Source organism: Choloepus didactylus, chromosome 21 (assembly GCF_015220235.1).
Source record: "Choloepus didactylus isolate mChoDid1 chromosome 21, mChoDid1.pri, whole genome shotgun sequence".
In the NCBI taxonomy this organism is placed as follows: domain Eukaryota; kingdom Metazoa; phylum Chordata; class Mammalia; order Pilosa; family Megalonychidae; genus Choloepus; species Choloepus didactylus.
In genome coordinates this window covers 19,341,271-19,361,607 of record NC_051327.1, presented here as the reverse complement: position 1 = coordinate 19,361,607, position 20,337 = coordinate 19,341,271, and the positions used below count along the sequence as shown (strand labels likewise).

The 20,337-nt window shown below is 58.5% G+C and overlaps 2 protein-coding genes across 3 annotated transcripts; both read right to left on the bottom strand.

The window, feature by feature from the left end:
* Positions 1–5,779: 5,779 nt before the first annotated feature.
* On the bottom strand, positions 5,780–10,058 carry C21H7orf61 (chromosome 21 C7orf61 homolog). 2 transcript variants are annotated; one of them, XM_037814476.1, is made up of 3 exons: positions 9,952–10,058; positions 8,363–8,692; positions 5,780–6,240 (listed from the first exon to the last, which is right to left on the bottom strand). In XM_037814476.1, exons 1-3 carry the CDS (start codon positions 9,994–9,996, stop codon positions 6,010–6,012), a joined length of 606 nt encoding a protein of 201 aa, XP_037670404.1. In that variant the 5' UTR covers positions 9,997–10,058; the 3' UTR covers positions 5,780–6,009. The 2 variants fall into 2 exon arrangements, with proteins under 2 accessions (XP_037670404.1, XP_037670403.1); XM_037814475.1 differs by lacking the exon at positions 9,952–10,058 and adding an exon at positions 8,923–9,915.
* Positions 10,059–10,139: 81 nt separating this feature from the next.
* On the bottom strand, positions 10,140–20,129 carry TSC22D4 (TSC22 domain family member 4). The gene is made up of 5 exons (XM_037814473.1): positions 19,662–20,129; positions 18,192–19,226; positions 15,906–16,072; positions 11,219–11,267; positions 10,140–10,824 (listed from the first exon to the last, which is right to left on the bottom strand). Exons 2-5 carry the CDS (start codon positions 18,948–18,950, stop codon positions 10,615–10,617), a joined length of 1,185 nt encoding a protein of 394 aa, XP_037670401.1. The 5' UTR covers positions 18,951–19,226; positions 19,662–20,129; the 3' UTR covers positions 10,140–10,614.
* Positions 20,130–20,337: the final 208 nt, after the last annotated feature.

Genomic DNA, 20,337 nt, shown 5'->3' with positions numbered 1-20,337 from the left:
ATTTATTAGGTTACAAATTTATAGTTCTAAGGCCATAAAAGTGTCCAAATTAAGGCATCAATAAGAGGATACCTTCAATGAGGAAAGGCCATTGGCGCCTGGAACCTCTGTCAGCTGGGAAAGCACGTGGTGGTGTTTGCTTGTCCTTTGCTCCCGGGTTCTGGTTTCAAAACGGCTTCCTCCAAAATGTCTCTGGGCTTCTGTCTCTCTTAGCTTCTCTCTCTCAACCCCTGTGCATCCTTGCTTGTTCTCCCAGGGCATTTCTCTCTAAGCATCTGGGGGTCCTCTCTTAGCTTCTCTGAGGCAAACCTTGGGCTTCATCTCTTAGCTTAGCATCTCGAAATGTCTTTCTGTCTGCATCTCAAAGCATCTGGGTCTGTGTCAGCCCCTGAGCTCTCTTAAGGACTCCAGTAAACTAATCAAGACCCACCTGGAATAGGTGGGGCCACACCTCCATAGAAATAATCTAATTGAAAGTTCTCACCCACAGTTGGACGGGTCACATCTCCATGGAAACAGCCTAATCAAAAGATCCCACCCACAGTAAGTCTGTCCCTACAAGACTGCATTAAAGAACATAGTCTTCCCTTGGGTACAGAACAGTTTCAAACCAGCGCAGTCCTCGACACCTGTGCGTGCACACCTGTGTCGGGCCTTAAATACTGCGCCCCCTGAGATGACAAAGGAGCAGCACTCCCTGCCTGAGACAGGCCTGCAGTAAGGCTCAATCAGGGTGCACTCGCAGCCCCCCATGGTCCAGGGCTCAAATGTTAAACTGGCTGAGGCTCCCGGGGGGGAAAGGGCATGGGTAGAAAAGGACCCAGTCTTGGTCACTGGGTGGGGGGAAAGGAACCATTCAAAGGCTTAAACCGAGACTGTTTTATCCAAGTATTACAGGTTGAATTGCATCCCCCCAAAAGGTATGTCCAAGTCTTAACCCCCAGGACTTCAGATGTGACCTTACTTGGAAATAGGGTCATTGCAGATCAATTAGCTAAGATGAGGACACACTGGAGGAGGCAGGCTCCTACTCCAACATAACTGGCATCCTTAAAGGAGAGGGGATGAGCAGATGACCACGTGAAGATGGGGACAGAGGCTGGGGGCTGCCGTCACAGCCCAGACCCCTAGGGCCACTGGAGCCAGGAGAGAAGCCTGGGGCAGAGCCTTCCCTAGAGCTTCCAGAGGAACGCGGCCCCACAGACTCCCTGATTTCAAACTTCTCATCTCCAGGGTTGTGAGAGAATCCATCTCTGTTGTTTGAAGCCGTTGAGTTTGTGGTACTTGGTTACACAGCCCCAGGAAACTAAGACATCAGGTAATCTCAACCCGTGACAGCCCAAGAAACAACTCACTTTGGACTGTTAGGAACAAGGGCCAAGGGAAATTGGGGGGCTATATGGCCCCCAAACCTGGAGAATATGCAGTAGACAAAGGGAACGTGTGACCCAAACTGGAGCCCCTGGAAGCTGGCAGGGATGCATGCTTTATCACCCTCGAAATGGGGTTCCCACCACAAGACAGCTGGTTGGAGGGTGCAAGGGTTTAGTTTCTGGTTCATTCAGCTAAGCCGGGGGACAGTAATCATAATTATCAACTTTACCATAATAATAGGAGCTAACATTTGTTGAGCCCTTATGTTCTACCAGCCATCATTTCCTCTCATCCTCACAACAACCCTACAATAACACGACAACCCCATGATACGGGTACCACCACCATCCCCATTTTACAGATGGGGAAACTGAGGCTCAGAGATGTTATCTAATCTGCCCACGGTTACACATCCTGGCGGTGTTAGTTTAAATTACTTCCCATGTTTCTAACAGGCATTTCACTGCTGCCTCCCAAATATTCTGGAAAACAAAGAAATACGGTCATTTTATTGAGTTCTGGTTAAAATTAAAGCATGGCAAGAGAGGATGATCACTATTGTGACTGTCTCTTGATCTCCAGGTCAGGTGGCCAGGGAAGGATCCACAAGGAACATCGGAACGGAATCCAGACTGGCGAAGAGCCCACCATGCCCAGATCAGACGGGAAAGATCTTTTAGACAAAAGGAAGAGATTGAAATTTTTTCCAAGGACGATGGGAAGCCATCGGCAGGTTGAAGCAGGGAGTGACATGTTTTGCTGTGTGGTTGCACGGCTTGTGGGGGGGTCCTGGGGAAGCAGCATGAGAAAAGATTTGAAATTTTCAGGGAATCTGATGGTAGGGAAGGAGTGGGGGCAGGAGCAGGGCTGGGGAGAGAGCGAGGGGATCTGAGACCAGCACTTCTATCTTGCACCCACACTTCCAGCGGCCGTGCTGGCTGACAGGGTGAGTGGTCTTGGGAAATAAGGAAGGACTCCCTCCCAGCTGGACCCACACTTAGCCCTACCACTTCTGCCTTATGGAGTCAAGCTGACTTAAGTGGGGGGGGAGTTGGGGTGATACCTGGGGTCTGATGGGGAAAATGGGGGTGCCCAAGGCGGGATTTTTGCTCAAGACTATCATCAGGAGGAAGGTTTTCTTCTGCCCCAGAGTTCACTCTCTTCCCTTCCCAGGAGAGGGCTGGGGTGGGTAAGCAACATCCCCTCCACATCCCCCGTCACATACCCCCACTCCCTAAATCTCCACCACAGGAAATCCAACATGCGTCTTCCTCCCAGGTGGGAAGTCCTTCCCCAGGGATCCAGGCTGGATTACTTAGGATAGGGAAGGCGAGGAGGCTGCCTGGCTGCTAAGACCTCTGGGAAAAGAAAGATCCATGAACCTTCCCCTTCCATCCCACCCCTTTCTTTCCCACAAGCCGTCCTGCCCGGCTGCACCAGGCCCAGACAGGACTCCAAGTCTGGGGGTGGGATGTGCCCACAGCTTCCTTGGCTGCTGGCCAAACTCACCTTCTGTCTTTCCCCCCTCCCAGTCCCAAGATGCTAAAGATGCCAAAGGAAAATGAGAGCAGTATTCCTTTCCACCAGTCCACAGCCTCAAGCCAGGACTGGCTCCTGGGCCTGTAGCTACTTGCAAGGCTATTTACCAGTGACCCCTAGGAGCCCAGCCTTTACCCGCCTCTACTCTCCTCTCTCTAAAATGTTAGGGTCCCAGTAGGAAGGGAAGGACTTGGAGGGGCTGATCCTGGGTTTGAGGCAGTGAGGCACCACCCCAAAACCCTGGGACCCATTAATCTTCAGGTCCTCCTGGGAGACAGACCCAGTGCCGTGCTGTTTGGCCCCAGAACAGTCTTTGGCACATAATGGGGAAGTGATGATTAATTGGTGATTGAGAGCTCCAGGATCTAGCCCCTGTACATCAGTTTGTTCTTCAGCCTGCCTGAAAACCTGAAAACAGCCTTTGACTTTAGGTCAAACCCAGGACTGATTCCAAGTAAAGCCACTTCATTCATTCATCGAATCCCTGCTATGGAGCATGTCTGGTGTGAGCTAGACTCATCAGCTGGATGAATGAAAGCTGCATGACCTTAAACATGACCTTCCTGTCTCTCAATTTTCTCCTCTGAAAAATGGAGGCAATAAAACTTCATCATGAGGTTGTTGTGAGAATTACTTAGAATAAGACTTATAAAAATAGTCACAGTAAGAAAACAGTTTGGCAGCTCCTCCGAAAGTTAAACGCAGAATTCCCATATGACCCGGCAATCTCACTTTCTGGTATAGATCCCAGAGAATTGAAAGCTAGGACTCGAACAGATACTTGTATCCCAATGATCATCACAGCATTATTTATTCACAACAGCCAAAGGGTGTGTGCTAATTTTTATGTATTATGTCCCCCAGAAAAAGCCATGTTCTTTGATGCAATCTTGTGTGGGCAGACATATTAGTGTTGATTAGATTTTGGAATCCTTTGGGTGTTTCCATGAAGATGTGATTCAGTCAACTGTGGACAAGACCTTTGGCTGGATAATTTCCATGGAGGTGTTGCCCCACCCTTTCAGGGTGGGTCTGAATTAAATTACTGGAGCACTATATAAGCTCAGACAGAAGGAGCAAGCTTGCTACAGCCAAGAGGGACACTTTGAGCAGTGCACTGGAACTGAGAGAAGAGCTTCAGCTTACAGAGACATTTTGGAGACAGTCTTTGAAAGCAGACTTCTCTCCAGAGAAGCTAAGAGAGGACAAACACCCCAACGGCAACTAAGAGTGACATTTTTGAGGAGCTGAATTCCAGAGAGGAACGTCCTGGGAGAAAGCCATTTTGAAACCAGAACTTTGGAGCAGACGCTGGCCACGGTGACTTCCCAGATGACAGAGGTTTTCCAGATGCTATTGGCCATCCTCCAGTGAAGGTATCTGATTGTTGATGCATTACCTTCAACACTTTACGGCCTTAAGACTGTAACTGTGTAACCAAATAAACCCCCTTTTATGAAAGCCAATCCATTTCTGGTGTTTTGCATTCCGGCAGCATTAGCAAACTGGAACAGGGTGGAAACAACCCAAGTGTCCACTGACAGATGAATGGATAAATAACACGTGGTCCACCCATACAACAGAATATTATTTGGTCCTAAAAAGGACACGAAAGGACAAATATTGTCTGATTTCGCTTAAATAAAAGACCTAGAATAAGTAAACTCATAAAGACAGAAAGTAGGTTAGAGATGACCAGGGGTCAGGTGGAAGGGAAATGGGAGTTACTACTCAGCTGGTTCAGGGTTTCCATTTGGGGTACAGAACGGGTTTTGGTGGTGGACAGGGTGGATGGTGTGATATTAGCACAACATTAAGAATGTAATTCATTCCACTGAATTATATATTCAAAAATGGTTAAAATGGGACATTTTGTGTCATACATGTTGGCACAATAAAATTTTTTGAAAAATAGTTATAGGGGTTTAATAAGTGGTAGGTTAAAAAAAAAAGTGGTGGGTGATATTCCCATGGCCCTAAGTGCTGGGGTGGGGTGGGGCGGTGGGGACAGCAGCAAACACAGGCCTTTCCTGGGCAGCAGAGCTGAAGGGAAGGACAGTTCCCGGCTTGCTTGGGACTCCGGGGAATTCCCAGCCCTGGCACCAAATTCTCCCAGAACTGCAGCAGCCGAAGACACTTTGCTGACTTTTTTTGTGAACTGAGGACTTCCAGCTAACCATCCCTCTAGCTCCACACCCCCTTGCTTTCCTCGTACCCAGCGCTGGCTACTCACCAACAGCACAGCCCTCACCCCCCACCCTTTGCTGCTCCCGCCTCCAGCCCCCCTTCCCTCTGCCCTACCCCATTCCCTTAAACCCCCCGAGTTTTGCTGTCAGGGAACTTTCCTTGGGGAAAGACCCTTTTCTCTGCACCTGTGCATGGCCAGGAGGTAGGCTAGGCCCCCTCTGGAAGGGGTGTGGGCAATAGGGTCTGAGTTCCTTCCCAGCCTGTCCGCTCCCAACATCCCCCATATGCGTCCTCAGTCGACACGGCCAAGCCCACAAGTGCCGGAGGGACGGGGCAGGAGGCTGGCTCTCGGAGCAGGCAGTGACCAGGGAGGCCGCTGGACAAGTCCCGGAACCTTCCCCGCCGGGTCTCAGGTGGCCTTTTAGGGGGAGCAGCTGGCTCAGGCCCTGGCACCCGCGGGTGATCTGTAAGTGGATGCTGCTGCTGGAGTTTTAGGCCTGGCAGAGTTCCCACCGGCAATTCAGCCTTTGCCCCCCACCCCCGCCACGCCCCCGGGCCCACAGGTTACTCCCACCCATATTTGGCCCCCACCTTGGGTGCCCCTTCCTGTCCCATTCCCCAACTCCCATCCCCAAGCACCCCTCCTTGTCTCTGACCTTCCAAAAACACACAAGATCTGTTCAGAAATAGATGAGATTTATTTCCCAATAGTTTGACAATTTTTACAAATTGAATAAACGGAATGAAGGGGAGTATGTGGGACCCCAGGCCTGGCCTTGGGTTCCTGATGAGGGGGTGACAGTATGAAAACTTCTCCTCACCCACAACTCCTGGCCTGCTGCCCTGACCCCTCCTATCAACCTCACCTGGGAGGGAGGGAGGGGCTCTCTGAGGTTCTGGGGCTCCCCCTTAGAGAGGACTTTGGGCGTCCTGCTTCGGGCCCCAGGCTGGGTCAGGCTGGGGGCTGGCGCGCCAGACGTGGCGCCGCCGTCGCCTCTCCTGCCGGCGGGCCAGCTGCCGCAGCTGTTTCCGAATGGCCCACAGCACCAGGTACACCTCCCGCAGCATCTCAGCCTCCGGCGACTCCAGAGGGGACCCGGGCCTCATTTGGGAAGGAATCGACGCAGAACTCACCGACGACTAGAAAAAAAGAGAGAGATGGGAGTTTGCAAAGTTGAGCTTGGTCTGTAGAGAATACGTGGGGTGAAGTAACCTGCAGATAAAGAGCAAGGGGCTTGTCTGACTCCACATCCTCCATCAAGCCCCAGCCTGGGTACCACCTCCTCCAGGAAGCCTTCTCTGCCTGCACTAGAAGTTTGTGGTCTCTACTCTTGGCTTTCCCCCACCAGTCACATTTCATATGAGCTGCCTTCTCCACTAGAAGTGCAAGCTCCTGGAAATGGGGACCAGGTTGGACCCACCTATGAGTACCCCCACTAAGGGATTAAATGAGGGAAGACAGACTGAGTCCTCAACTTCTGTCCCCAGCCCAGAGTGCTTTCCTGGCCTCCAGGCCTGTATACCCCACCGCCTCCTGGACATCCCCACTCAGATGTCCTACTGGCATCTTGACACGTCTTGTTCCAACACCCTAAACTCATTGCCTTCTCCCCAAAGCCTGCTTGTCCCCCTTCATTCTCCACCCTAGTGACTGGCCCCAGCCTACCTGACTTGTCCCCTTCTCCCTTTCCCCCTTACCCCCATCCAACCAACCCCCTGATCCATCGATTCTACCTCTTCACCACCCCTCAAATCCATTCACTGGCTTTACTTAACTCCTACCCCCAATGCAGCCATCTTATATCAGCTCGGACCTGGGCCGGCCTCCAGGGCATTGTCCTGCCCATCCTCTTGTCCCTTTCTGACCTCCCCCCACGCAGGGCAACTAGGGGAGCTTTTTTTAAAAATTAATTCTTAAATTAATCCTTTATTCAAGGCTAAAATCAGTTGATTTGACAGTGACCTAGAAATTTTTTATTTTGAGATCATTGTAGATTCAGATACAGTTGTAAGAAATCATATGGAGATCCTGTGTCCCCTTCACCCAGTTTCCCCAATGTCGACATCTTGCAACACTCCAGGATAATATTCGTCAGGATACGGACATTGATATGATCTACCGTTTTTTTTCCACCATTTGTGGAATCTGCGAGTATTTAAGTCTACACATTCTTATCCCACACGTAGGTTTGTATCCAACAGCCACAGTCCAAGATCTAGAATGGTTCCATCATCACAACCACCCATCCTCATCTGCCCTTTGATAACAGCCGCCACCTCCCCCTCCAGCCCCTAGCAACCACTAATCTGTTCTCCATTTCTACAATTTTGGCATGTCCAGAATGTTCTATCATATAAATGGAATCATACAGTATATAACCTTTGGGGATTGGCTTTTTTCATTCAGCACAATCTCTTGGAGATTCATCCAATTGTTGCCTGTTATCAAGTTTGCTCCTTTTTAGTGCTGAGTAGTATTCCCCGGTAGGGATGTACCAGGTTAACCAGCTGCCTGTCGAAGGCTGTTTGTAGCTATCACAAACAAAGCTGCTATGAACATTCACGTATGGATTTTTACGTGGACATAAAAGTTTTCATTTCTCTGGCATAAATGCCCAAGAGCGCAGCTGCTGGGTTGTATGGGAACTGAATGTTTAGTTTTCCAAGAAACTACCAAACTGTTTTCCAGGGAGGCTGTACCGTTTTACATTACATTCCCACCAGCAATATATACGTGCAGGTGAGTTTTGAAATCAAAATGTGATTGTGTCACTCCTCGGCTCAAATGGTTTAGGGTCAAATCCAAACTCAGTCACTTGGTCCACCTGCCCTGCCTCGAACGAGGTGGCTCCAGGGTCCCTCCAGTGGAGGCCACTGGCTTTTCTCTCTTTGCAGAACGCTCCTCCCACCCCCTGCCCTCATCCTCTCGCCCACCTCCACAGAGGCCAGGTGAGCTCCTTCAGGGCTCTCCCTTGGCTTCCAGGTGTGGATGATATGTCCCTCCTCTGGGTTCCCAATGCCCCTTGCACATCTCACGTCACACCCCTTAGGACACCGAACCAACAATGCCATCTTATCTGCAGCCCCTGCACCTGGGTCAGTTGTGTTCCCGTTGTATCCTCGGTGCCTGCCTCAGTGCTTGGCACTTAATAGGGGCACAGGAAAGAACCGAGGAACGAGTGAATGGAGGGGTGAATGAGTCACTGGGGGAGACCAGGAGGCTGGGGTGGGGGATGTTGGGGACAAGGGGGACAGCGCTAACCTTCCAGGTGCACATCTGCCAGCCAGACTGCAGGGCCGAGACCATGAGTGTCGAGACGGACTGGACGGCCGTCCAGGGCAGCTGCAGCAGGGAGGGGCCCCCGCGGCTGAGCTCTACCTGGGTGTCCTCCGCCGTCTTGGTCACCACGCAGGACTCGGTCATGTTGGAGGACTCATCCAGCTTGAGGGACTTGGCCTCTTTGAGGGCCATGATGTCGGCAACTGTCGGAGGCTCGTGCGCCTTGGGAGTCTTCTCCGCCCCCTTCGTATGCTTCTTGGTCTCAGAGTGTTCCAACGTGGTTTGCTTAGTTTTACGTCTCCAGAAGAAGACCTAAGAACCAAGACATGGAGAGGAGAGAGAGAAGAGAGGGACAGAGCAGACCCAACGGTCAAAAGAAATCGAGACACAAAGACCTGGGGAGGGGGGGACACTCCCCAGCTGTCCTCCCTCCCCGTCTTGTTTGGCCACAGGAGGCCAGGGGGTGGGGGACCTTGGGGACCTGCTGGCCGGCACCCCTCGTCCCAACACGCCATCAGGACGAGGCAATTCCTGAAACTCACCCAGAAATTAATCTTTCGCCAAACCCATCGGAAGAACGCTACGACCCCAGCCATCTGCTCCGACAGGACAACCCCTGTAGCAGGAGGCTGAGCCGGTGGGCGACAGGCTGCAGGACAGCAGGTGCCACCCAAGGGGTCTCGTGGGAGCTGAGGTGCTTCAAGCACAGCAGTGAAGAAAGCAATAGGGGATCCGAGAGGAGAGCGCCCCCCGACGACTCATTCTAGGGCCTTTCCTCCCCTCCCTGGGACAGGGAGAGGAGTCCGTGGATGAGAATGCAGAGCGAGAGAGAGTTCCAGCCCATTGTGAGCCTGCCTGTCCCTCACCCCAACCCCCCGAGGCCCTGCCGGGACCCCGGAAACCAAACCCCCGGATCCAGGGAAGGGAAACGAGTGTTAACTGAGCGCCTGTCGTGGGCTGGGCATCGTCCACCTATCGTGGCACGTCATCTTCCCAGCAGCCCTTTGGGGTGGGTATTGTCGGTGCCAAGTTGCCAATGAGGAATCTGAGATTCAGAAACTACCTGCCCAAGGTCGTAAATCCAGGCAGTGACGGGGCAGGGACTTCCACATCTGGTCGGCCAGGTATCTGGCTTCCCCCCAGCCCCAGCTCCCCTGCAGCCGGGGGCCTCTTGTGCATCTGAGGTTGCCTTCCCCACCGGGGCCCACCTGCAGGGAAGTGCTGGGACCGGAGTGGGGTGCTGGGACCCGAGCCGGGGCTCACCAGGGAGGGGCCTGTGCACCCCCAGGGCCAGTCCTCAGCCTGCCGGGGGTGGACACCACGGCGGCCGGCCAGGCCTGGCGAGGGCACCATGTGCCCGGAGAGCCTGGCCCACACCCAGCCCCAAGACAAGAGGCCCATTCAGGGCCCCCTGCCCCGCCCCCGAGCGGCCACCCGGATCCAGCCCGCAGAGGGGACACGCTGGGAAGCTGGGGGCGGATCCTGCACAACCACCAAAGACCTCATTGTTTCCTCGTCCCCCCCAGCACGTGGGCAGAGCCCCCCCCACCGCTCCTCCACCTCGGCCGTGCCTGCCCCTTCCCAGGACCCGGGCTGTCAGCTCCCTCTCCCTGCATGTCTCTCTCTCTCTCTCCCCCTCCAGCCTGGGCAAGATCTCCAGAGGAGCAACCAGCCTCGGCCTCCTCTTCATCCTGCAAGCAGATACGGTCGGCGTGGGCCCCCCGGTCTTGACACCAGCAAAGAGATGCCAGCCCCCCAATTCAAGTTTCTTCCGATCTTTTAATTATAATTATTATTTTAATAACAACCTGAATCCCAGAACTTCCAGATACTGTCCATACTCCCTCCCCTGGGCACAGGAGAGGGGCACTGCAAGGGAGCTGGGTGTGGGGAGGGGGGGCCAGGGAGCCCCCAACTCCCCCAAGCCATCTGCCGCTGGGGGTCCCGGAACACTGACCCGAAGGGAGCGAGGACTGGGAGGGCTCCGTCCATCTCACACCCCATCCTGAAGCCCTCCCACCTCCATCAAGGCTTGGGGATACCCTAGCCCCGTCCCTGGGGACGGTGGGGAGATGGGGTGTAGGGAAGGGGAGGGCAGGCCAGTACCGAGCCTTGAACTCCCATCCCCAGGAATCGGGGAGCATTAAAGCTGCATAGGAAAAGGGGGCAGGCAGCTGGCGCAAGGCCGGGCGGCCGTGGCAGCCCCCGAAGGCACATTGTGAGGGAAGGGGGGCTCAGACGGAGGGCCCGTTGGGCGCAGGGGGCCCCAGCCGCGGGACCCTCGAGGTGGGCAGCTGGGCCAGCTGCTCGGGGCTGGCCAGAGCACGCAGCAGTCCGTTCTCCTGCTCCAGCGCGGCGTTCCGCTCGGCCAGGTCCCGGATCTGCTCCTTCAGCACCTCCACCTCCTCCCGGACCGCAAACATGAGGTGGGACTTCACCAAGTCCTGGGGGGTCCCGGGGACAGGCAGAGTGTCAGGGGGACCCCGGCCACCCCGACCTCACCCCCCACCCAGTGCCTGCCCTGAGGACCTGGGCATGAAGACACTTCCTTGCTCCCAAATAAAGCGGAAGAAGCAAATGAGGGAGAGGGCAAAGGGGCAAGGACACAGGGTCAGGGTCAAGGGCAGACAGAGATGGGGTACCAGGCGAAGTCAAGGGTTCCGGTGGAGACAGGAGGGGACAGAGCACCCAGGGAGCAGGCTGAGGAGCTGGGAGTCAGCGTCCCCTACACAGAGAGCAGGGCTGGGCAGAGGGACAGCAAAAGGGGACAGTGGCCTGGGTGGTGGCACAGCGAGCTGGGACCTCCTGGGGCCAAATGACCCCCACGGCTTCTCTTACCATGGCTTGTTCAATCTTGTTGTCAATGCCAACCAGGCTTCCGGAGCCGCTGGGGAGACACAGGGAGGCGAGAGGTGGCGCAGGAGCAGGTGACACGCTAGGTGTCCCCCCAGCCTCCTGCCTTCCCAGGTGCTGCTCCCCCCACACTGCCCCACTCTTGCAGCCACCCGCCTGCCCCTGCCCGTACCTGTGACAGTAGAGAATCAGGGAGAGGAGGGTTTTGTCCACCCCCCGGCGGGGTGGGGGTAGCTGCCCTGGCCCCCCCAGGCCCCGGTGGGCTGGGGGTCCTGATCCACCTCGGATGGGGGAGGCTGCCCGAGGGGAGCAAGGGGATGAGACACAGCCCCTTTTCCGGGGTGGCCCAGGAGCCATCCCCACTACCCGGGTCTCATAGGATGACACCAGGGACTTGACCGAGACCCCCGGCTGGGCCATCCCTGAGGGGAAAGGGTCCTCAGCACCACCACCCCCCCCCACCAAGGGAGAGGGCTGCACTGGAAGGAGCGCCTGGGGGGCTCAGAGCCCCCCGGGCAGAGCGGGTCTGGCTGGTGCCAGGCAGTCAGGGAGGAGACAGCGCCTGGAGGGGCCAGCCGGAAGATATACACCGCCCCCCAGGGGCCAGGCCTGGCTGCCATTGGCTCCTCTGGGACACGGGGACCCCCTCCCGCCGGCGCCATGGTGGGCGGGAATTCCCAGGCGTGGTCAGTGCCAGGATCCCCTTCTCACCCTGGCACCAATCCCAGAGCGGAGGGGAGGGGGCTGGCTGAGGGCAGGCAGCTGGGGTCCGGGGCGGGGCGTGAAGGGTGGGGGGCCTGGCCCTGGAAGGCCTCGCCCCACCTCTGACCCCGGCCTGCCCCCTCTGGATCAACAGTGGCCTCCCTTCTCAGCTGGGACAGGAGAAAGGAGTGGGGCGGGCAGTTAGCAGGGTTCTGACATGCTTGGGGTCCTCGTTGGACCCTGAGCACCCACCCCTTCCCCCAAACACAAAGCCTGCAACATGGGTGACCCCTGAGGACCGGGCCAGAGGGTCCCCCACCTGCCACGATGGGGGTGAGGAGGACTGGGAGAGGTTACCATGGCAACGGAGACAAAGCCCAGGGCCCCGCAAGACAAGCACAGCTCAAGGCGCTGCAATCCGGGTCTGGGGTCTTGGAGGGAGCACGGGCTTGGAGGGAGGGAGGAAGATGAGGCTGGAGGCGGGGTGCTGGGAATGGGAGCTGCTGGGAGCGGGATGATGGGGAGGGGAGAGCGGGTTCTGGCTGCAGTTTGTGCAGTGGCCACCAGGGGTCGACTCAGGCCCAGCTCACCGGCCCCCAGGGCCAGCCTCCCAAGCCCGGCCAGCGCCAGGACGCGGGGCTCCTGGTCCCAGGGCCTCGCTGTCCCTCCAGCCGCCCCTCCGAGGCTCAGGGCCTTCCTTCACAGGCCTCTGTGCTCTGCCCCCATCCTCCCGGGTGCCCTCTCCCCACCACAAGGGCCTCAGCCACCGGGTCAGCCCTCCACGACGGGCCGGTCCTGTCCCCCAGCCCCCAGCTGCATCCCGCTCAGAGCAGACTCCCCAACATGCTGTATCACCCCCACCCCCCCCCCCCTGCTCCCTGTCAAGCCGTCCCTCCAGGCCGACAGCTCCAATTTGCTTCCCTGGGAGGGGAGGGGGATCAGCCCTCAATTCAAGGTGACCCCGGGATGAGGCCCTGCAGCCAGAAGGGAGCACGAGGGAGCCAGGAATTTTCCATTCCCCATCTGAGCTCTGGGTGCAGAAAGCACTGACAGGTGGGGGGGCCTGGGAGGAACCGAGATGCCCGCCTGAGACAGCAGCACCGGGTGGGGTGGGGGAAGGACACCCAGGCCTCCCGGAGGAGGGGTAAGAAGACAAGTTCAAGAGCGGAGAGCGGGCTGACCAGCTGGCGAGCCCGAACAGTTTTCAAGCTATTTCAACCCGTGCCACCTGGGTGGAGACCCGGACATCCCAGAAAACCCCACAGCCACCCCTAGAACACACAGGCACGGAGGCCAAGGAGGGACAGAGTCACGGGGATAGGATCACTGGCCCGGCTTTGGCAGACACTTGGGTGAAGATGCCAAGTGAGTTGTTCCTTCTTGCCAGAAATAAAGGAATAATACAACAAACATTTGTTGGCTGATAGATGACTATCTTCTGTTTGTCTAGTGCTTCAGGGTTTTAGAAAGGACTTTTCCACCCTCAGAGGCTAACATTGACACAAGGGCCCAGGACCCTGGCTACCCAGGCCCTCCCTCCGAGGCCCCCCAGGGAGGGGCTGCGGGCACTGGGCTGGGATTCCTGGAAGCCTGGGATCCGCGGGACACATCAGCCCTCACCACAAGCCCCAAAGGCGACTTTGTGTGAAGAGGAGCAAAATGCCCCCTTCTTCAGGCCACTAATTGCCATCTTCCGGAAAACTGTCCCAACTTCAAGCTTCCAGCATGTGTACGAATGCAAACGGTGCCCCCTGGAGTTGTGCGCGGCATAACGGGCACGGCTGGGGTCTGTGGCCCTGTAGGACTCTTGGGACCTGGGGGGGTGGGGAAACCCTAGAGGCTGGTCTTTCTCTCTGAAGGTCAAAGGCAACAGTCTCAAAACGACGACCCCGTGAGGAAGCAGGACATCTGGGAGGTGGGGAGGTTCTGACCCCCGCACAGGGGCCAGCCCTGCTCCCTAGCTGTGTTCCAAGGAGCCCCCAGGGGCTGGGCCCCAGGCCAACAACATTCCCTCCCTCCCGGATCTGGGGGCAGGGCCAGGCCCGGGGAGGCAGGGAGGGGGACTGGCTCCTTGCCCTGCTTGGGAGAGCTGTCCCAGCCCCTGTCCTGGAGAGAAATGGCATCCTGGAGTCGGGTGCCTCCTCCCCTGCCCCCGGGACACAGGATCCCAGCAGGGGCCCATGGAGAGAGTGTGGGTTTTGGGTCAGACCCAGGTTCGGACAGCAATCCTGCCACTCACTCACTGGGTGACTTTGGGCAAGTTTCTGAAACCTTCCTTCTCCAAGTCTCAGTTTCCTCATCTGGAAAGTGGGGATCATGGGGTTGCTTTTAGGACTGCGTGAGATGATATTGGGAGCACCTGACCCCAAGGAGGCCCTGGATTCACAAACGGACCTCCTCCTTCCCAGGTCTCTGGGATCCACTGCCTTCCACGGCTGGATCCTCCAGGCTGGCCATCCATTCATTCATTCACTTAGTCAGACTTTGACCGGGTACAGCAAGCATCCTCGGCCCCAGGGGCAGGTGAGCAGTCTGAATCCAGCAGGCTCCTGCCCACCCTGTTACAGATGCTGGATCTTCCTGGGACCCAGGCACTAAACACCCCAGCCTACTTCCCTCTCAAAAGGAAGGTTCTATGCCCACTTGGGCCCTGCTCTCCTGCTAGCTCCAGGCACCCCCAGAGGGGTGAGGGAGGTCTACACACCCCATTCCTGGCAGGGGGCATGGCCAACCCAAACCCGCTGGCCCAGCAAGGTGGGGCGCGAGGGGCAGGGCTGGGCCAGAGCCCCGGAACCTCGGAGCTGGGAGGGGAGGCCGGGAGCCGGACCGGTCAGACTAGGGTGTGCAAAGCAAGGGGGTGGGACAGGCCAGGGAGACGGAGGGAGGGAAGGAGGGGACAAGCCAAAAGAATGGAGCTGATGAGGCCTGTGGAGGCAGAACTTCTAAGACAGAAAGCAGGACTCTGAAGTCAACAGGGGTGGGGGAGGGACGGGGCTGCCTTGCCAGAGAACCTCAAGTGGGAGGAGGAGCGGGTGGGAAGAGATGAGAATAGAAGCCACAGGGCAGGTGACTCTCCAGGCCCTCGCCCACATCACACCTCACGCATTCCTGAGCTCAGAACACAGGTGCAACCTGCCCTCCATCCCACTTGCTTGCTCCCGTTCCCCTGTGTCTGCAAAGCCTCAGGCCCTTTTCTTTGGTGGGACTCAGCCCCCTGACTCCAGGGGAGAGGCTCCCATCTGGAAGAGGTGACTCCAGCACCCACTGGCTAAGTCCCACCCCTTCTGGGCCTTCCACACAGGAAGTCCCTCCCCGCGAGGGCCTCCCACAGGGAGCCCCACTCCTCCCACCCGGGCCCTACACCCCTGCTCCTATCAGTCCACAGCCAGGCGGGAGCAGCCCAGCTATCTGCTGTGCAATTTTGTTCCTCCCCGTTCAGCTTGCTGACATTCCTGTGTTGAAACCTGGCCCTTGAAACAGGAAGTTCTGCCCACCCCGCCAATGCACAGGGCATTCTCGCTTAAAGAGCAGCCTGCGGGCGCACTAGCACACCTCTTGGGGCAGAATCTGTGGGATTTGCTTTCTCGGTATTGGAAAACCCTAGGCTCAGGGCAGGGGTCCCATTCCCCTCAGTGAAAGGGGGAGAGGGAGAGGAGAACTGGGAGGAGGCTGATTTCCTAGGCCCGTCTCCAAGATATTTGCCAGGTCACCTCTAAACCTGCACCAGCTCTGGGGTAATGTGACAAGGACTCCCATCAAACTCTTGAGAGTCAACCACCTTACAATCCTACGCCTGCAGGTCCCACCGAGCTCTCTCCAGAGAGGGAGCGGGCCACAAATGGACTCTGTCTGGCCAGTCCTCCCCGAGTTCGACTTGGGGTGGGAAACACTTTTCTGGCCGTGTCACGCAGACACCCAGGGTGCTGGGGTGGGGACCCAATCTCACTCCCGCCACGTGAGCCCACCTTACCTGTCGTCATCGCTGTCCAGGTGGCCGCTGATGGCCAACATGGAGCGGGCCAGGCTGAGGCTCTGAGCTGCCGCGGCTCCAAAGGGGTCTGGAGACTTGTGAACCAGGCTGGCATCAGGGAAGAAGTAGAGGGTGGGGGAGCTGGGGCGAGAGTCGAGTGGGGGCACCTGGAGGTGGAGATAGGAGCCATTGCGTCAAAAGATGGGGACACCAGGCGTCTTACAACTTGCCTGACCGTCTTCCTCCCTTCCCAGCCCTCCCCACACACCCCTGCTCCCTTCCAAGGACCCAGGACTCCTGGCCCAGCCAGCCCCTCTCTCCCCCAGCCCCGGGTGGAGGCACTGGGCAGGGACTAGAAGCAGTGGAAATATGTCCTTCCTGAGGATGGGGGCAAGAGGCTTTTGGACATTGGTTCCTGGGGTATCAGAGAGGGGCCTTGGTTGGCTCCCCAGCACCCCTTCTCCAGCTGAGCCCAAGAAAGTCTGCCTTCCATCAGCTGCTTAAATGTCACTTTCTACAAGATGCAGCATTTTCCCCATCATTCCCTAGTCCACTGAGCTGTTTATATATATATTTTAAGCTCTTAACATGATCTGAAATTAAAGTATTTAAGTCTCCCCTGCTAGGTCAGCTCCTGGGGGACAGGGCTGCTGGTTGGTTCAACAGCTATTGGTAGAATGAATGAATCCTCAGAAACTGGTCACCCTCACCCACCATCCCAGTGTCTCCCCTCAAACCTTCAGGGCCCAGGTGAAGCCCCCCTCCCGCTCTCTACCCCCGCTGGAGGGAGTGGGGGCGTCGCGGCCATGGGGGGCGGGGCCTGGGCGGGGACCACGACACCCAACAGGCGCTGGGGGTGGCTGCAAGGGCGGGGGCGACAGGAACAAGCCGGCCTCACAGAGCCGAGGAGGCCTGGCTTCTCGGAAAAGCCGAGAACAGCGAGTCCAAGGTGGTTAGAGGGACGGAGCAGAGCAAGGGGGCCCAGGTTACAGAGGGGCATGGGGGACAGAGAAGCAGCCCACGGACGCCCGCCCGACGGAAGGGCTTAGGCCATGGGGGCAAGGCAGGGGGGCTGGGGGGCATTAAGGGGAGAGGGGCAGGGTCTGTGGACCCCAGGGCTTCAGGATGGAGGGCAGAGGCTGGGGGCAGAGGGGGCCTTCTCTGAAAGAAGGGAGTCGGGGGACAGAGACTTGTAAAAGAAACAGCATCTTCTCTCTCGGGGAGAGGAGCTGCATAGCAGAGCTCAAAAAAAGTGGGGGTGTGTGTGTGAGAGATGTGAGCTGGAGGCCAGGAGGGGGTGGGGGGAGCCGGTCCTGACCGGTCCTGACAGGGCCCAGACATCCAGTCTCAGGTTATTTTTATACTGTGGTTTGTGCCCAAGGCCAGGAAGGGGGAAAAGTTCCCATCCCCGAGCGCCCTACCTCCCTGCTGCAACCCAAGGTGTTATTTTCTCCTCCAGGACAGCGGTCTCCAGCCCCCACCTCCCTGGCTGCCCACCCCCCACCCCCCACCCCCCACCCCCAGGGACCAGGCATCCTGCCCCCCAGCCTGGACTTGTTCCTCTTTTGGAGACAGGAAGCAGAAAGAGCAGATGCTTTAACTCTTTCTCAGCTGCTTCCTACCTCTCCCCAAGAAAGCCAGCCCTCCAAGGTGGTCGCCCCCAGTTATCAATCCTGGAGAGAGCCAGAGGTAGGGAACGGGGATGCAGCACTGGGGGTGGAGAGTACGAACCAGCAAGCCCCCCATCCTTCTGACGTGTTCCTCACACCCAGTTCCTGAGCACGAGAAACTTGGCTTGGGCCAAAGCTGGAGAGGGGCTCATAGGAAGGAGACCCCCGCCTCCTGGGGGGGGGGCCTGGAATACTGACCTTTGTTCCCACCCTCACCCTCAAAACCCTTGCAGCTCCTCACTCAGAAGTGCAGCCCCCCAGCCCTGCAGGAGCTCCCACCCTCAACTCCCGGAGCCAGAGGGGGGTGAGACCAAGAAAGAAGGTGAAGGCCAAAGTGAGGAGCCCACAGAGATGGAGAGGCTGGGACTGGGCGATACAGGGACAAGACCAAAGAGAAAGAAGGTGTAGGATGCCAGGGAGAGCAGGGAGGAGTAGGAATGGACTTCCAGGTGATATGGAAGGGAAAGGAAAGGAGGGACTGGCTGATCTGATAGGTGACAACAGAGGTGGAGGTGGAGGCAGGGAGGCCCAGAGTAGAGGTTAGGCAGAGGCTAAAATGGACAGGTACCCAACCCAGGTCCCGGCTGTCTCTTGGACCTCGGGACCCGGCTCTTACCTGCCCCATCTCCTCCGGAGCACCCAACTCCATCCTCAGCCGCAGGGCTCCATCCTTCCTTCGAGACAGTGGGGTCCCTCCTGCTGAGCTCCCAGGCTCCATTTCCACCCTCAGGGAGGGCAGGGGGGCGGAGCCCCGGGGTGCGCCCGAAATCTCCCCGGCCCCGGGCTCTGGGGGGCGCTGCTGGGATGGGGGGACCGACAGGGAGGGTGTCTCCACCCTGGCCTTGCCAGGCACCCCCAGCTGACCCAGCCCCCCAGTTAAAGAGCGAGCCTGAGGTCCAGGGGAGGTGGGGGGTGGGCGGAGCCAGGAGGTGGGGCCCGGAGACAGGCCTGGCTGTGGGGCAGGGGTGCCCAGGCCCAAGCTGGCCAGCTCCAACCTGGAATCCAAAGATCTGCCCCCAGTGCCCCCCGAGGCCCCTCGAATTCCCTCCAGGAGCCGGCCGAAGCTAGCGGGTTCCAGGTCTCGCTCATAAACATCCACGCATGTCCACCGACCTCGGCGATAAGGCTCTCCCAGGCCTTGCGGCAGCTTCACCACCCGGAAACGGGAGGCAGGGGCCCCGGGCGGCGGGGAGCCGTTCCGGGGGGTGCCCTTGCCCCCTGGCTCGGGGTTGGGCTCCCCGTTGGGCAGGCGGGGCGGGAGCCCGGTTGTAGCCGGCGGGGTGGGGGGTTCTGCAGCCCCTGGGCTCCCCGGGCCCTCATAGTCCGTGGTGACGCTGGTGATCTGGAAACTGCTCTTCTTCTTGCCCCCGCTCATGGTCCTTGGGGCTCAGGCCTGGGCCGAGAGGGGTGGGGGTGGGGGGCGGCTGGGGCTCTGCACGGGGGCTCAGGCACCCCTGGAACAAGGGGGCCACATGGCGGGGACATCGGGGCCCCTGGGGATGTCTGGGTCCGACATGGCGGGAGGGCCTGGTGGGAACTGGGGGTGCCTGGTTGTTGAAGGAAGAGGGTAGGGGAGGTGGCGGGGGTGGGGGGGCAGGGGCAGGTTTTTCCTGCTGATGTCGCTGCTGAACTCCAGAGCTGAGTTTGCAAACTAGAAAAAAGGGAGAGAGAGAGAGAATGTTGTGTGTGCGCGCGCGTGAGAGAGCAGTGGGCAGGCAGGCCACCTCCGGGGCTTCCTCTCTGGGGAGCAGGATGGGGGAGGAAGGGGAAACCACCAGAGACCCAGAGACAAAGAGACAGGCAGAGAGGGAGACGGCAGGGACCGGGCGATGGCGATCCCCGCGGGCGCACAGCGCAGGAAGCAGCAGCTGAGACCCAAAGTTTGGCATTTCTTTTCCAGGACTCGAACTCACGGCACCCGAGTCGCCGCGAGAGCACGGGCCCCGGGGCCTGGGTGAACAGCCGTGGAGGCGCTCCTCAGCCCGGCCCGCCTCCCGGGGGCCCCCACCTTACCCCCAGCCCGGCTCCCACATCCCTGGGGCCGGGGCAGCAGGGCGGCCCGGCCCCGCCCAGCCCAGAGCCCTACCTCTCCGGCCTTGGCCGCGGCGCTGAGCTGGGATCCCCCCGTCGAAGATGTTGAGGGTCCTTCCCTTAGGGCCTCTTGGCCCTAAGGGAGCTCGGGGAAAGCAAGAGGGCGCTCAGGGGCTGCCCGATCCTCTTCGGGGGGCGCACTTGGCCCCGCAAGGCATCTCCGTGGAAAGTTTGCTCCCCGGAAAAGAAGGAACCCCCGCCTCCTCGATGGAGCCCAGGCCCTCCTCTGAAGCCCCAGGGGTCTCTCCGGAACGCCGCGGGAGGGGGCGGCGCAGCCCCGCCGCTCCTCCAGGTGGGAAGCCGCCGCGGGCGCCGCAGGCCTCGGTGGTCTCGCTGAGCCGGGCTCCCCGGTGCCCTCCCGCGTGGCAACGCTGGCTCTGTCCCTCCGCTCCTCCGCTCCAGTCTCTCTTTTCTCCTTCTGGGCTGTTGACAACCCCCACACCAGGAAGTCCTGCCTCCTCGGGCCTGCTGACTGCTCCTCTCCTCCTCCTCCGGCCCCCTCCTCCCCTTCCTCCTCCCTCCCTCCTTCCCAGGGCTCCCGGCCAGCTGGCCCGGGGCCAGCCCAGCTCCAGCCGCCGCACAGCCGCTGCCGCTGCCGATCCCGGGGCCCCAAAACAGGCTCCCTTAACCCCACACCTGCTGGGCCCGAGCCCAGCTCTTCCTCGGTGGGA

What these genes read in the sequence shown, in the direction of transcription:
- TSC22D4 (XM_037814473.1), bottom strand. Translation starts at nt 18,950, where the DNA reads ATGAGCGGGGGCAAGAAGAAGAGCAGTTTCCAGATCACCAGCGTCACC. An exon ending in CTCCGGAGGAGATGGGGCAG is followed by an intron (nt 16,073 to 18,191) that starts GTAAGAGCCGGG and finishes CTCCACCTCCAG; the next exon opens with GTGCCCCCACTCGACTCTCG. An exon ending in ACAAGATTGAACAAGCCATG is followed by an intron (nt 10,825 to 11,218) that starts GTAAGAGAAGCC and finishes GGGACCCCCCAG; the next exon opens with GACTTGGTGAAGTCCCACCT.
- C21H7orf61 (XM_037814475.1), bottom strand. Translation starts at nt 8,976, where the DNA reads ATGGCTGGGGTCGTAGCGTTCTTCCGATGGGTTTGGCGAAAGATTAAT. An exon ending in GGCGAAAGATTAATTTCTGG is followed by an intron (nt 8,693 to 8,922) that starts GTGAGTTTCAGG and finishes CTTGGTTCTTAG; the next exon opens with GTCTTCTTCTGGAGACGTAA. An exon ending in GGCAGATGTGCACCTGGAAG is followed by an intron (nt 6,241 to 8,362) that starts GTTAGCGCTGTC and finishes CTTTTTTTCTAG; the next exon opens with TCGTCGGTGAGTTCTGCGTC.